The sequence below is a fragment of the Diadema setosum genome, chromosome 11 (genome assembly GCF_964275005.1).
Source record: "Diadema setosum chromosome 11, eeDiaSeto1, whole genome shotgun sequence".
NCBI lineage: Eukaryota > Metazoa > Echinodermata > Echinoidea > Diadematoida > Diadematidae > Diadema > Diadema setosum.
Window position 1 is genome coordinate 35,625,769 of NC_092695.1, and position 17,168 is coordinate 35,642,936.

The 17,168-nt window shown below is 38.5% G+C and overlaps 1 protein-coding gene across 1 annotated transcript in view; it reads right to left on the reverse strand.

Annotated features, from left to right (window-relative positions):
• Positions 1-3,607: 3,607 nt before the first annotated feature.
• LOC140234785 (uncharacterized) overlaps positions 3,608-17,168 on the reverse strand; it is a 55,123-nt gene continuing 41,562 nt past the window's right edge. Inside the window, exons 9-11 of the mRNA XM_072314821.1 lie at positions 14,803-15,556; positions 13,294-13,420; positions 3,608-6,829 (exon numbers count right to left, since the gene is read on the reverse strand). Of these exons, the coding sequence (XP_072170922.1) occupies positions 6,416-6,829; positions 13,294-13,420; positions 14,803-15,556 (1,295 nt within the window). The 3' untranslated portion in view covers positions 3,608-6,415. The remainder of the gene's footprint in view (positions 6,830-13,293; positions 13,421-14,802; positions 15,557-17,168) is intronic.

The following is a 17,168-nucleotide window of genomic DNA, read 5'->3' on the forward strand; positions in this document are numbered from 1 at the left end:
ACTGGTTTATCTTTTTTCTTCTTCTTCTTCTTTTTCTTCGTGTGTGTGTGTGCGTGTGTGTGTGTGTGTGTGTTTGGGATGGGGTTTGACACGAAATCACTTTGTGTAAAAGCGCTACTGCTGTCGCAATAAGTGCCCCAAGTAAAACCTTGTGACGTTATATATTATTTGTCTTTGCGCGTGTGTCACTACATGTGTGTGCGTGTGCGTTTATGCACCCATGTTCAATTATGTACTTTAGCAGTGCTCCTTGATCTAATTGTTGTTTTCAAAGGCCACACCTACGGCTCGTCTGCTTCCCGCCCGTAATCGTGTAAATTGACACAATGACGGCTGATAATGATAATTGTTCGTCAAAAGGGAAGATCGGGGCTCTTAAACACTCACTGGTTGTGCAGACTTGGTGCTAGGAAGTCGTTTCCCCCCAGTCTCCTGGCACTGTATTTGTGTTGTCTGCTACGTCTTATCACTGAAATTGGTCACTTATGGAGCAATTCCAATTCCACACCATATTCAAGTTGCTCATAGCAAAGATCACGTGATCAAGATAGGTATTTTTCTTTAAAATCCGACTTGCATAGGAAAATCATGGACTATCAAAGTTTTGCCAATAAAAGTGATACATGTGTCAGTGCAACCTAATGATCATGACGGAAGTGATGATGTCATCAACCCTAACAAGTATCCCATTGGTATTGACCTGTCCATACATCTTAATCAAATTAACCCTTTTGACATGAACTCGGTGAGAAACTTACATCTTCCACACCAAACAATTTCAGTCTGGTAATACCAGTGCAGTGGCGGATCCAGAGGGGGGCGCAACCGGCGCACGCCCCCCCCCCCTTTATTTTTCGTTAAAAACAAAAGAAATAAAAATGAAAAAATGAAATGAAACATGGAAGTGGCACCAGAAATATTAGTTGCGCTCCCCCTTTACAGAATTCCTGGATCCGCCCCTGCCAGTGGCAGATCCAGAGGGGGGCGCACCGGGTGCACGCCCCCTCTTTATTTTTTTTGTCAAAACAAAAGAAAAAAAAATGGGGAAGGGGGGACATTTCTACCATCTTCTTTGTGTGATTCCAGTATTTATGATTATCAAAGTCAACTTTGCCAGAAGTGACACTGAGCTGTAAGATAAAGTTTTCTACATGAAATAAATTCACAGACCCTTGATGTAACGACTAACAAATGATCAAGCATATTATACACGCTCATGTATTATAAACATTATGAAAATGTTCCTTCTTTTGAAACATGCACACACATCAATCTCATCAAAACTGCATAATTTCAAAAGCATCCAAAATCAATTCTGTTATTGTTGGAACAGCACCAAGTACGTGCACGATGTTACCTTTCATGTAAATTGTCCCGATTCCTCAGAAATCACTGATAGACAGAAGGTTCAGTATGCAATCATTAAATAGATCAGTTTACTTTGAGCTGCAGAAATCTTGTTTGTACATGACACAATAGTCCAAAGACTGATGTGATCAGCAAGGTTATCTCTCTACCAAGGGAGGAATACTCATTTTGAGATGTATTTAACCAATCCACCACAACATAAACAAGGTCACCATACAACATTTGTTTATCATACAAGCTTGCTCTTTATTCCTTATCATGTGAAAATTTGTGATCTAGCACCGCATGTGTGTGGTATACAAAATGATACAGGTAGAGAAGCAAGAAAGATCAAGAAAAAACTGAAGTAGATTGTAAGTTTCCAAATCTTCTCATCAGTATTTCCATGTTACTATAAATGTTGGTAAGCTATCCACAGTAACATAGTGGTATTGTTACATTAAAAAATGACTGTCTGTATCAGTTCATCTTGTTACACACTCATGCTTACATATCACTGTTACAGACAAAAATATATTAACTATTTACATACCAATATAATAAGTGTACACGTGTTGTTACTGTATTCAAGTTTACGTAAACATACATTACATACATCATCCTCATTCGCACATGAAAAAGCAGCTATTTGCTACTGTAAAACATACAAATCTATCACTGAATCTGTCAATGAACAAGGATTACTAGGACATTGTAAACTGCTATTGCATACAATAATTCTGCAGTCTTTTACACATCAAAACAATTATGAATACACACTGTAACAAATGCAACCATGACAAATATGAAACGTACGAGATACAAATATTTCTTGTCAATATACATCACCTTTCAGCCAGAAATCAGGAACAAAAGTATTTCTACATTCTAATTGTATATTTTTTTATTTTGTTCATGTAACTTGACTGGGGTTCTGTGAAATGATTGATTGCAGCCAACTCCACACACATTTTCCGTCTAAGTCATATTGATATATACTGCCACTTTAAGCAGTCCTCACTACTTTTGAGTTCAATGGTACATCAGAATACATCTAGAAAACTGGCAAATAAAAGCATAAAACAAAGACACTTACATTATATATAGTCTTTAAACAAATATTCAAGAAATAACAAAGAAAAAAAGTAGTGTACTTGCATACTGTATTTCTTAATCATGCAGTCACAATGAATTTTCAATGATATCAAAACATGTGCTAATTCTACAATTTATTGTTTGAATACAACCTGGTTTTATTGGACTTGCGTGCCTATATACATGGAATATATAGAAACACAACAAGTGAAAAACACATCTCATATCAACAATCAAATACACTTATACACAGCGATTTTATTGAATTGAATACAATCATGCAGTTGCATGCTATTTTATGAGGTATTGATTACAAACAGTAACAAATTCTCCCCAAATTCACTGCTTGTACAGCCACAAGTTCCATTCATCTATCCCTTGGTGGCATGTTAATTCGATTTGATTTGATTTGATTTGATTTGATTTGATGTGAAGGCACTGCTCGCAATATAGAAATGAAAGAGGCACTAAACTTGAAAAACATTGAACATAAATTGGAGAGAGAGTATGAGAAGGAATGAGTTAAAACCAACCGATGCTGTCATTGCATTGATGCTGAAGATTGCAAACAATCCCCTTAAAATCCCACTTGTCTTAATCTTCCCTTGAAAATACCACAACACTCATTCACACACACATACACACAAACACACACACACACACACACAAAACAGTCAATCGCTACGGTTTCTTCATTTCGGTACAAAAATACCTTATCAAATCATGGAAACTCTCATGCTGGTATAAAAAAAAATGATGAAAGAGCTAGGACACGGATATCAATTGGAATCCAAAGAAGAGTCAATGTTTGGTAAAAAAACAAACAAACAAACAAACCCACAAATATACAAATGAGGCCACAAAGGAGAACACAATCATGAAAAATCTGTTTAACTTACAAAACTGTATAATCTTTGTATTTTATTATTATTATCATTTATTTTTTGGTCACACTCGGACTGGCCTTTTCAAACTACCTCTGCCTATTTCTGTCCACTAAAATGAATAAATTGAGGGAATGCCAGAGTACAGAATACACACTTCTCTTGAAAATCAAAGCTGGAATAATCTGGAATAAGAATACATCACGAACCACCATACACAAAATAGTGAATACCACACACACACACACACACACACACACACACACACACACACACACACACACTAAACACAAATGCACTCATACATGCACAATGAATTCAAAACAGAGAGTAGAAAAAAAGAGATAGAAACCAAATCCCATATTTCAACATGTGACTGCTACAGTTTGACTGGTCAATGTCAAGCAACTTGAATACATTGATAATGCCAGGGAAAGTATTTGAACAGAAGCAGAATTGCCCTTTAAGATTTTTCTCCTGCAAGCTGTGCAGCAATCAAATCTGACTGGCATAAAGTGTACAATATTATGTAACAAATTACAAGCAATGAAAAAAGTAAAAAAAAAAAATAAAAAAAAAAGCATTCCAAGAAAGCATGTACCTGGTACTTCTGTGAGAGCATGCAGGTTATCACAGAATCTGCGCAAAACATAGTTACAACTTAAAGGTAAACACAGTATGTTCATCATGAATATTCTGTTCTACAACTACCAGTAATTCTCGGATAATGGAAGACCAAGAACTGAAAGAGAGAGAGATAGACAGATAGATAGATAGATAGATAGATAGATAGATAGATAGATAGACAGAGAGAAAGAAAGAGAGAGAGAGAGGGGGATAGGATCAGTGAAACATGCCATGCTACAACATGTGCTTACACACATATCATCACAAAGATCCAGACCTAATTGTAAACTGCTGCTAATTGGTGATAGTCACATAACAACACGAGGATACAGAGAGAGAAGGAGTGAGAGATTTGTCCAGAATTCTGCCTCAGATTGCATGCTTCGCTGTAGGCCTACACACATTACAACATGTCATAATCATAACCTCAAATATTACACTTGAAATGATCTTTTCCCCAAAGCTGTTTTCAAAAGAATGCCAAGTGTATGCATGGAATAATTGCATGATTTTCATTTTTGATTTTCAATGCAAAATATTCACATTTCTTACCACTAGGAGCTGGGGATAATGTCATTACTCGACATGTTACACAAACAATAGTTCTCTTCAAAGTCCTGATTACATTTTTCATACACAAAGATAAACGTATGTTTTTGCTATATCATCTCTTTGTTAACCACGATTATACAATATATTTACAAAACTTTCATATGTACATATAAAAAAAAATTATACTATCATGTTACAAAGTCAGCACAAATAGACCCAAGGATTGCACCACATGTTTATTGTCACCCATACTCTGAACGCTTTGATTCCTCAAGTCCCCTGGTTAGTTGCCAATTTGACAGAAATCAGTGATAGTGGAGTTTGATGATAAGTCATTGTCCAGTGTGCATATATATATATGTCCCCAAACTCCCCTGAAACTTTTGCATAAACTGTGTCTACTCTGTGTTTACTCTCACACTAAACCATGCAGAGATGCGACTTGTGCAAGCTTTGTGTTTTTTGCGTGGAAAGGTTCCACATGTCTGAGGCCAGGCTAAATCTTGCGCGCCACACAGGTGGCAAAGCCCTGGAGTTCGATTGATCCAAAGGTGCATTGGGGTCCCTCTCCGCGTGAGCCAGCTAGTCTAGATGTGCACCTGTTCAGATGTTGTGTGACATCACGTTAACATTCACACAATAGTAATAAACTGCATCGTGCCATCAAGAACACAGCAATGTTGTCCAAACTCTGTCTGCCGTCAGACAGTGCTAGAAGGATGCTAAAGGCCACACCAGCTACACGCACCTCAAATGGTAAATGTCGATGGATGGTCACCTCCTCTGACTCCCGCCTGTAACATTAGCCAAGAGTTCCTTCAAAAACTGAGGGCAACTACTGCATAGTTCACACCCATGTGCATCAAAGCCGCAGTGTCCAAATGTCCCAGGGTGCTCCTCAGATACAGACGAGGGTCAGAGATGGGATCAGCTGAGGTCATGCGAGTAACATCAGATCAATTCATGAATACCATTCCATTGCATTCCTTCTTGTCCTTCTTTTGGTAGATCAGGATCAGAAAAATCTTCTATCAAAAGTTTACACCAATCAGAGAAAAAAAAAATGAAGGAATATTCCTCTGTAGGGATCTGTACAATTGTTTTAAGTAGTGCACGCCATGGCCAGTAAGCAAAAGAAAAGATCTTACATGTGGTGTACAATGAGTCACCATATTTGATTTCTTTTCACATAAATACTGAAAATTGTATCTCTTCTGCAAAGAGAGCATACTTTTACACTATCAGCTATATTTCCAGGATCCTGCAGCAGAAATAAAAAGTATTTTTGCTTATTTCAGACATATCTTCATTGCCTTGCTTTCAGCGCTTGTCACTGTTTTGTCCCTAAATGCTACTCAAAGAGACTGTCGATACTTATGTGGATACAGATGGTACATTCTGTAATCTTGAGTAACCAAAACATGAAATTAAAAAAAAAAAAATCATACAATATTCCTATTTTTGTTGGTTATTTTATGTTGCTTGATTTTATAGCAGCAGAGTAAATAGCAATCCTGAAAAGTCAAATTAAAACCTGTTTGGTGACACAACTGACAGACAGTCACATAATGGTGACCCCCTTGTAATCATATAAATATTATTATATGAATATTAATTAACTGTAATTCTTAAACTGTTAGAGATTAACAAATGCCATTAACAGAAAATATATGCATGTTTATTATATCATATAAAAGCACATTAGACTTGTCTGCTAAATGGTAGTATATATATGCAAGTATGGTGAATTCTCATGATAATAATCATAGACTATATTTATATTGGAGTATGATTCTATTGACTTTGTACAGCATTCATTCTCTTGTTCTAAGTACAATGTACACAAAATATGTCCAGAGAAGTGAGTCTTTCCGTTGTCCATCTAAGACACACCGAGTCTAAAAATAATGCTAGACGGCAACGAGTCTCTCTTGGAGTTGTTTGTTTTTGACGACGCTGCCGTGCTGCTTGCAGTAGAGCTTGTCGCCCGTGATGTCGACGTTCCAGAGTGTGAGAGTTCGCTGGCACTCGCTACACTTTTGGCACCGGCGGTGGAACACGTGTCCTTCCAACTTGCTCATCTCGTTCTGGTAGACCGCCTTCTGGCACACCAGACAGCGGTCAATCTTGGGGGTCAGGGGCTTGCGTGACGGCGAGGGCGCTGTTGGGGTGGTGGACGATACCGGAGGAGTGGTGGTTGAGGAGGAGGGCGTCGGCGTTGAAGACGATGAAGACGAGGGATTAGTGGACGGTTTGGATGTGTCTGTTGTCGTTGCCGTTGAGCTGGGTTTGCTGGAACTTGTTGATGAGGGCTTTGACGGAACCTAGGCAAACAGCAGAATGCAAAGCACAGTCAGAACAAAGAAACCACAGATTTTTGTTGTTGAATACTCACATACCTGTCATAAATTTGTAAGTAAATACCTCAGTGGCATATTCAGTTTTCCATGCAAATCAAAGCATGATTCAAGACATGGATGTTCACTCAAGTACCCTTATCCCAAATAGTCTAGAATGACAACTCTTATCTTAAGTCATTCTGCTAAAAAACAACCATATCAGTGGTTGAGTACAAAATGCAACATATTTTGTGAATGCTGAATAGCCTTTCATGAAGAGAGAGACAGAGAAAAATAAAAAGATTTGCGGAAGTCTGACATCTTGATGACCTTTTGTAATCAGGGAGAAAAGCTCCACACATCCAGACTAAAAAGAGTTTGGAAATGGGGTGCACTATTCATGGGATCGTGATGATCCTTGGATCTTACTTTTTTTATGTACAGAATTCTGTCTGTATGCATGCATGCATCACAGTGAATGCCTGTCTGTCCGCATGCCAGGAGTGCATGCATGTTAAAGCATGCAGAAACATTCGCTACTATCAAAAACTATGAGAAATTCATTCAAAAGGCATCGATCATGCAGTCGCTCCTAATCATCTCTCTTAGATACGTTGTAGAAGTTGGAGATGGAACATAACTTAAAGCTGTAGGGCCTATTGGACTAACAATGTTATATAAAGTCCTGCTATTTTTTGTTACTCCAAATGTAAATTATGCTATTGCAGATTCATTCATATTGACTAAAAAAAGAGAGTTACGTACAAACAGGAATGATACTGCTCTAGCAGACAAAAGGATGGTCAAAGTCTTCGGCCCTTTCATTCACACTGACAAGTTTATCCAAAGTGGGTAAGAGAAGGGAATCTCATGCAGACTCCCTATCCCGTAACTATGACGACATACAATTTGAGGATATTACGTGCTAATGCACAACACATTCACGACCTCTTTGTCTTACTCCATCTAAGAAATAGGAGGGCTATACCAATACAGACAACTAAGGAACAAAAAAATAAAAAAATGAAGAGCAATGTTTCACATGACTGCTCTTGAAAGGCTCTTTAATTGTCAAAGGCAAAGATTCCTGGGACCAGAAGGAAGTCACTGAGGGAGAGAAGGTTCCGGGAAAGGAAAGAGGGAGGCAGTCATGTCCGTATCACATGACGTCTTCTCAAGTGACTCCCGTCACCTTTAATTACCCCCTAAAACATATCGGACTCCGGTCTCCCCCCTCCCTCCCTCCCTCCCCCTTTCAAAGTCTGTAGCTGAGGAATGAGTCTGTATTGTTACTGTGTGTGAGAATAAGAGGCATAGACTATGGTAGGCTGGTAAGTTCCTGTTTGAAGATACCTGGCTTAACCACTGGCACCCTGTTCGCACGAATTATCAGTGGCATTTGAAATGGTGGCCCCAAAAAGGATTAAAAGGAAGAAAATCACAGTAACAGTTCATTATTCGGAAGTTTCATCAATCCAAAAATGAAATTAGGTTAATTACTCTGAAGATTTGTAACTGCAAAAAATGAAACAAGGTTCATAATTCTAAAGATTCATTGATTTGAAAATAAATTTAGGTTTGCTATTCCGAACATTCATTAATCCAAAATTAAAGTAATATCGGACCTTATTTCATTCTAAGATTATTGAACTTTTAGAATAGGGAACATCTCCCAAATTACATGCTGCAGTCATACACCCATGACATTATCTACAAGCTATAATCAACTTCATGCTGAGATGATTACCATAAAGCAAGCTGGCAAAGTCTGTAAGTATGTTTCAATTAAATCCTGTCAAATATCAATTCACAGTGTATTACAATTTTGAGGATTGTACCTAATGGACAAACCCTGTGCACACCCTGGCTACTAGCATGTACAGAGGGAATTTAAAATCCATTTTAAGAGCTGGTTTTCCATCGAATGATAGAAAGAGGAACGTTATAAAGGAATCCATCTCACACCACTTAAAACTTGCTCTAATCAACAATCGAGGTGGTAAAACTTCTTGCCAATTGGTCTGAACAGTCAATTCGCTCTAGACAGGCTAATCTTACATTCCTGCAGAGCCAGACTACTTGTCGAAATGCCATTGTTTTTTTTTTTCCCAACTAAATCATTACACAGAATGACTCATAGTTTTTCATCGACAATGTAACGGTTTGCAGCAATGTTTATTCATAATGCCTCCAAACCCTTTGTTGTTTTCTTTTTCTGTAAAAGCTTTGCTCCTTTTCAATGGCAAAAAAAAAAAAAAAAAAAAAAAATCTGTGAATAACAGCAGTAGTCATGAATACCAAGTATGGCAGATACTGGGAAACCCCACCTTCACAGTTATAATGGTTTGAATGACACAGCTAGAGATCAACAATGTACCATTCAAGACTCCGATTCAATGGAAGGCAAGAAAACCTGTGTTAGAGTTCCTCTTTCGGAGTAAATGAATGAGGAAGCTCGTTAAAAATATTTGATTAAAACTCACGATTGACCTTCTGCTGTCAATGCTTGGATAATTTTGGCAAATTCATTCAATTGTATTCCTGGTTATCCCTCTTAAAACCACACCCTGGGGGTCTGGTATTATTAGAGGACATGTGGACAAAACAAAAAAACCCAGAAAAAAAAAAAAAACAGAAAAGATGTTAGAAAAGAAAAACGGCAAGATGCAGAATTTTCTTGTGATTAATCAAAACAATATAAAACTGAGCTGGGAATGTTGCTCAAATGCTGACGCAAATGAAATTAATGATCAAAGCTACACTTATGTCCTGAAATGTTTTACCTTCATCACAGATATCATTCAGGGGCATGCTGGCAGAGTATATAATTTATGTCTTTAAGATCTTAGAAAAAGAAAGAATATGTGACCCGCTACAACAAAAGGATCCTAAAGTCGCTGACGGGCGAGCCAAGCATGGCCCAGAAAAATGCTATTTTCAGGCCTTTCCTTTGATCATTTAGCTTCAAAATTTCGGCAGATGATAGAAGATACATTAGACTACAAAATTATGTTAAAACAGAAATCTGAACGTTTTGACAGGTTTTGGTGATCTGACTTCAAACTCGATTTTCTCGGCTCACCCGTCAGCGACTTTAGGATCCTTTTGTTGTAGCGGGTCACATATGTTAGGGCTCATTACAGGTGAATAATGAGAGTACTACTGTTTGGCACATCTACATGATTGCAGAAACAAAATCAGCCCTGGGTAGAAATGATCTTTTTTTTCCCCCCAAAGAAACATTGGAGGTTAATGAATTCTGAAACAAGAAACGTCACCATTTAGGGTATTGGCATAAGATATATGGCTACTGCCATTGGGAGCACTACATTGGTTTTGATGTGATGTGAAATACCGACTCTTGAGTCTTGTTACAGGGCATGACTCTCGTAGACATTAATGAAAGGAGTTGGAGCAGTCATATCTTGGAAATAATCTATGGCCCCCAAAGACCAATTAAATATAAAGCAAGTAAGACCAATTAAATATTAAGCAAGTAAATGTCATACAACAAAGAGAAAAAACAAAATAATTAAAATTACCAAGTAGTTCCCATGTTCTCAACTTTGCATCATAGGAAGTAATGTTAAATTCGATTAACTTTATTTTTTTCAAGATGCAGAAAGATGCAAAAATATGTGCCACAAAACAAACCAAAACAAAAAAAAAGATCTAATCAGACTTTTAAAGGACAAGTTGACCCAAAGTATGTGTGATTCAAGTGAATGCAGCATTATCAGCAGAACACATCAGTGAAAGTTTGAGGAATACTGGACAATCTGTTCAAAAGTTATGAATTTTCAAAGTTCCAGCACCATCATCACTGGATGAGAAGACTACTACAGTTTGTGATGTCACATATGAAGAATGATATTCAGAAAATATACAGAGACTTCAACAAAATTCCATTCTTTATTTAAAGTACACATTCCCTTGACTTGTTACTGACATAGATTAAGGGCAATATCATTCCTCCTGCTTTATGAATGAGGCAAGTCAAGTGCTCTTTCACTCCACTAGAAAAAGTGAGAATGTTGAATTTTCTTTATATTTCTTTAATATCATTCTTGGCATGTGACATCACAAACTGTAGTAGTATTTTCATCTACCAATGGCTTCACAAAAACTTGACAAATTCAAACTTTTGAATGGATTGTCCAATTTTCCTCAAACGTTCACTAATGCGTTCTACAAATATTGCTGCATTCACCCAATCCACACATATATTTTTGGTGATCTTGCCCTTTAACTTATCACTCAATCAAAAAAAAGTTCTTTGTTTTTTTCAATGCCCTTGTGCAATGAATTGAGTTTGTAATTCCCCTAGCTGCTACATCTTCACAGACCTTCAAACCTCTGTGTTCATGGCATTGTGTGGCCATGGGAGTCCAAAGAGATCAAAAATAAAATAGCGTCTTTCACAGCATGGTACTTTTTGATTGCATTTCCCAAAGCTATTCTGGGTGGTTCATTTTGGGAGAGAACAGAATTTCCTGTATCACGGGATTTAACGGATCAAAGATATCTTCTTTGCATTGATAGCATGGTATTGTTCATACACTATCTTTTACTTTGAAAAGTGCAATTTTGATGTTTTGACAAAAATTCTAAGAATAGCTTCATTTGATAGCCTTTACAGTCAAAGTGAATATAGTATTTTATAGTGAAAAAAAAAAATATTTTGAAATCTCTAAATTTTAAAGCAGAGAAATACAGCATAATTTCATAGAAATAGAAGTAGCACACTACCAATGGTATCTATCAATGTTGATCTTTTTTTTTTGGGGGGGGGGGGAGGGGGGAGAGGGTGAAAATTTGGAGAGTTCACTTGTGGTTGTTGTACTTATCATCCAAAGGTAATAAAAGCCTCACAGTCATGCCATACAATCAACATATCTCACCACCTCCATTTAAGTATTCACAGTGGCACCAACATTCTCACAATGAGTTATTCATGGGGGCAGAAGTTCAGGACACAAACAGCTGGGTAAAACGCTCGGCATCCTCCCCCCCCCCCCCCCCCTTCACTGCATTGTGATTACGTCTCCCCAGTGCTCAAGGGTAATGCAAAGGTACTGGGGGATAATGTGTCACGACATCCTTCGCACTCCTACAAGATGCCGTATCGAGCAAGACTTTGCAATCTCTCAATCTAAGACCGCTGTCTAGCAAAGATTCAAGGAGGGCGTGAGTCACCCATGAAGGCATTCTCTGGAAAAAAAAAAGGTCTTTGATTGGCTAAGAAATGTACAACATGCACAGGTGGAAATCTATTGTTGGAGAACATAGGACTGTGTGCAGACAAAGAAGATAAAAGAAACTGGAACAAAAAGGATACATGGAGAGTGAATAGGAGAGAACCACACCTAATCAAAGCTAAAGAACATGTCCCGTGCAACAAATCAATATGACGGCATCTACCTTCTAACCACTATAATTTTTCTTCCAGGTCATGTGGAACTAAACCTGTCCTTTACAATAAATTTGGTCCCTATGTCATGAATAAATTTCTAAATCCTTATTGGCAAAGAGTTGTGAAATTCAAAAAAAAAAAAAATGTCATAAGTGTATTCATTAACCTGACAAGTCCATGCACTGGTTTCTGACTTTGCTAATCGTCCTCCAACACGTGTGTTTGATTATCCTATGTTATTGGACAATGCCAGACCAATTAAAAGTTAGTCTGAGAGGAAGAGCAAAGTTATTTTTTTTCCGTTCTCTTGTAAGCACAACATCACAAATACAAACAAATCTGAAGAATATTAGGGAAGTAAAGAAATGGTGAAATTTTGTTTATTTTAACAAACAGTTCTTGAACAGTCAATATGAAGATGCAAATGAGCGAGTTGATGTCACTTCTTCAAAACTTGCCATATAACTTGTACACAAAGTCCTGAAATATCTAGTTTTATGCTCAAATGCAACTATGCCCCAGTCTCAAATCCTAATAAAGCTGACTGATCATTATTTTAAAGTCATTCAGCCAGGGATAAGATTATGTTTTGCACTGTTTATAGCAGAAAATATGAATTTTCGTCACTTTTTTTTTTTCACAAGGTCTATAGAAAACTGTGAGGTGATGACATCATCAGCTTATTCATTCGCATATTCATATAACCTGTTCAAGAACTGTTTTGCAAACTCTCGCTAATCTTGAATATTTCACAACTTCCTAATTTTCTACCTGAGTATGATAAGATTTCAACTGTTATGCTTGTAAATTGTTTGCCTTGTTTTTGAAATCAAAGTTGTTTCTGGTCCAGATTTGTCCTTTTAATTGTCATGCCCATTCAGTCATGGCCAAACCAAACCCATATCACATGCCAGCTTGCAGGTGTAAGACCACGATGCCAGTGCAGAAGACATGATAAGATCACACCTGTACCTCTGGTTTTGGGCTGGTCTAACATTTCTAACGAGTCATTGGCTGAAATGTCATCTTTGGTCACCTTGGGCCCAAACTTGCGGTCCTTGTTCTCGATGTTGCTGGTCGAGGCCGGCCTCTGCTTGCTGGGGCTCGTCCGAGTTGGCACATGTGACGTGATTCCCTTTGTCTTACTGGCTAGACTCTGGTACCTTTGAAACAATCATACAAAATCCACAGAGTTAGCAAAAGAATTGTACCACCTTATGGTAAGATAATAGCATTTACTTTCCCTGATGTCATGGACTCTATCATATCATAATACAATAATGGATTGTAATGTTACATATTACCATTACATAATATATATATTTTTTTAATTCAGAATTTTCTTTTCTACAGCAGTCATTAAATGAACATCACATAATTATCTTAAACTGTACATGCATGTGATGTTAAGCTTGGGGGAAGGGGGTGGAAGATTTATTACAGGTTGTTGATTGCATTTTCAACTTTCTTTTTTTTTTCTCTTTTATTTAGTACGTTCTTGCCATAACACTCCGGCAATTTGGTAAATGGGGTTCAGGGAAATGAACCATTAGTGGCACTAATTTGGGCAGGGGTGAAGGAAACAAGATTTTTTTTTTTTTTTGCTGCCTTTCTTGCAGCAAAGAATCAATTTTCTTAGAGGCAACTCTGTCAGTGTTGCTGGAACCATAAAACAAAAATATTTCCACCTATACTGGTAGAGTACTCGCGACTGGGTCTTAATGAACAAATCCTGAAAGTTAATGGCAGGAAGGAGTCTTTCACTGTTCTGGGCTTTGCGATAAATCATTGGAAAGTGATACTATAAATGTGCATCTTAGAACAAAATTATCAGATATCAAAATAGCTGACAAGTCCTGGTCTGCTTGGATTCCATTCCATATTACCACAAGTATATAAAAAAGAGCTTTGTGTGCCTTTAATATACTTAATTGGGCTACTTACTGAAAGGACAGCAATAACCTAGAATATGATTTAAGACTGATTTCTTTTCATGTGTATTATACTTACATGGGTCTCTGCCTTGACTGAGAAAATACCATGAAAATTGTGTGTTAAGTGTAAATTGTACAGTAAAATAGTATTTTGTTATCAATATGTTTTTCCTTCCTATTAAAATGTCAACACTGATTGACGTATGAACAAACTCATCATTCAACATGCTAACACTTAACCCATGTGCTTCTGTAAACAACTGCAAACATTCCGTTCACACGATCACTTTACAAATCCAAAAGTTAAAGGTTTCTCTGAAGAGGACAAAAACAGCAAACAGTCTAGTAAGGCTCTTTGCTCTGCTGGGTCAGCAAACTTGTTTTGAAACATCCAATAAGACTTGTACATCTCACACGTATCCTTTAGATTGATATCATTGCTGCTGACTGCCCAAACAGCCATGGGGGAGTGAGTCCCATACACTTCTCCCTCATGTTGCTAGGAGCCAATTTCATTTTGTCCCCAAGGAAGCTTCAGCCACCACCTGTTGTCAGGAAATGAGATGTCAAACGAGTATATGGATACTCAGGCCATTTTCTTTCTAACTTACCTTGAGATTCTGTCCTTGAGGCTGACAAGCTTTTCTTCCTCTTCATTCTTTTCTTCCTCCTCCTCCTTGTCCATCTCGATGACTGGCGCAATCTTCTCCTCCTTCTCCTCCTCCGCCTTCTCCGTCACCTTGGTATCTGCCTCTGCCTTGGTTTCAGCTGCTGGTGTCTGCTCCTCGCCCACTGGCCTGATGTTGTTGGCCCTGTGGGAGAACCCGTTTACCCTCACCCTGTTGTTGGTCTTGACAGGGTCTGGCTCTGGGATCCTCGCTTCAAAGAGGGCTTTGCTGGCGGCAACGCTCAATCTTCGCTCCTCCACGATCTCCTCCTTGGTCGGCTCTCTTGTCATTATCTCATCATCCTCCTTCTCCATCTCGACATTCTCCTTCTCGTCGTCCTCCTTGGTAGAACTTTCCTGAGGAGCGTCGGTCTCCACGGGTTGAGGTTCAGGAGCACTCTCCTCCTCTTCCTTCACCTCCTCCTTCTCCTTCTCCTCCTCCTTCTCTGGCTCCTTCTTGGTCCCCGCATCCTTCATGATGATGATGACTTCCTTGGGCTCTGGTAACCTCATCATTTGCTGTTCTCTTTCCTCTTCCTCCTCCTCCACCTGTCCCTCCTCCTTCTTCGACCCTGGTGAGGCTGGAGTGTCATCAGCCAGAGACTTCTCCTGCTGCTCCGGAAGAGAAGTGTCGATGAAGACGACGGGAACATCTGCCTCCTGCACCTCTTTGGAGGTGTCGGTTTTTTCGTCACCATCTGGCACGAGAAAATTAGAAACAGGGAAAAAGATATCCATCAGACATAGTGACTGATAAAAACCACTGTCATGCACTAAGTGATGTAAGTCATGCATGCTCTGTGCTCATCAATATAACTGTGACAGTTACAAACACAAACTACTATTGTTGTTTTTTTGTTTTTTGTTTTCATGAGCCCACCCACTGAGGTCAGTGTGACTGTTTGAGTGCACCCAGCCCAAAGTGAAAACTACCCACAGGTTATGATCGTCTGCCTCTATGTCTAATTGAATTTCCCTTGTATCCCCAGGACTGGTCACTCAAGTCCCAATGGACAGTAATGGTCAGCCTGGTGGGTCAAGTTGTGGCTGAGTGTGCTTGCATTATTGTGTCAGAAAATACACCTGTCAGGCCTGGAACTTTTGTCCAGCCTCTGTTTTCTGCATCACACACTTAATGCATACTAGATAAATATAGATCTACAATGCAAGGACATTGTCAGAAAAGAGCAATTAGGATGAAGTACAGCAGAACAGATGTTACATTGTGGAGTTAAAAAGAATGGATATCTGGGTGAAAAAAATGACTGATGTTTTGTTTCAGGATGACACTAAGCACGGAGATGAGATGCAGAATGAAGTTTGACATCTCGCATGTTATGTAATCACATATGACTCTCTTGCTGAGACCACTGCCCTCATGAATGCCTTTGATACATGTGACCCTTGAAGAAGCATCAAATGCAAGGTGGATGTTTCCCTTGGTGACAGATGGACAAAGCTCCTACCCTGAATATCTTACCAATCCAAGGAGTCACTGTAAGTGAAATCAAGGGGGCATTCCATGAAGCAATTTGTCAGATAGTTCATCTGACAAACTGTTAAAAGTTACTGAAATCCTTGCATCTGATTGGCCGAGAGCAATTCTGTCCGACAAAGTTGTTGGACAAAAAAGCTTCATGAAATGCCCCCCAGGAGTTCAGGGTCAAGGAATGCAATCTCTGTTCATTCTGATATTTCAGAATCTAGTAGTCTACCTAATGATTTACAAGTATTCATATACTAATCGTACTTAGAAGTAAATGTGGCTCACAGGTTATTTAATATTGTGAGCACACTGAAGTATCAAGATATACCCCAGACATTCAAATTCATGAAATTCTTCTGTTAAGGTGTTTTTATTGTCAATCAGTTGCAATATCCCCAGACAGTTTACAAAGGGAACCCAGCATGGTGTCAGTAATACAAATGTGAATGAGTCTACATAGAGGAGTTTACCATGCAGTTTGATATATTTGGATAAACCTCCTAAAATACTCAAGAGAAAAGCTGGGAATTCCAAATCACAATGACTAATAACAGATGAGAGCAAAGTCTCTCTTTTGTTTCTTTTTATTGGGGGGGGGGGAGAGAAGAAAGGAATCTCCTTCTTTGAACATTCTGCCACCTAAAAAGGGTTGTCTTGATGAGTGATATGATAGGAATGAGTCTGTTCCCTTTTACACCTTACAGATGGGAAAAACAATGGAGTTTCTCTGTCTTCCCTCTCATACAGGAAGCACCCAGTCTCCTGTCTCCTATAAAAGCCCCACCTACCCAGGATGGCAGAGAAGATATCATTTTGGTGTGAGC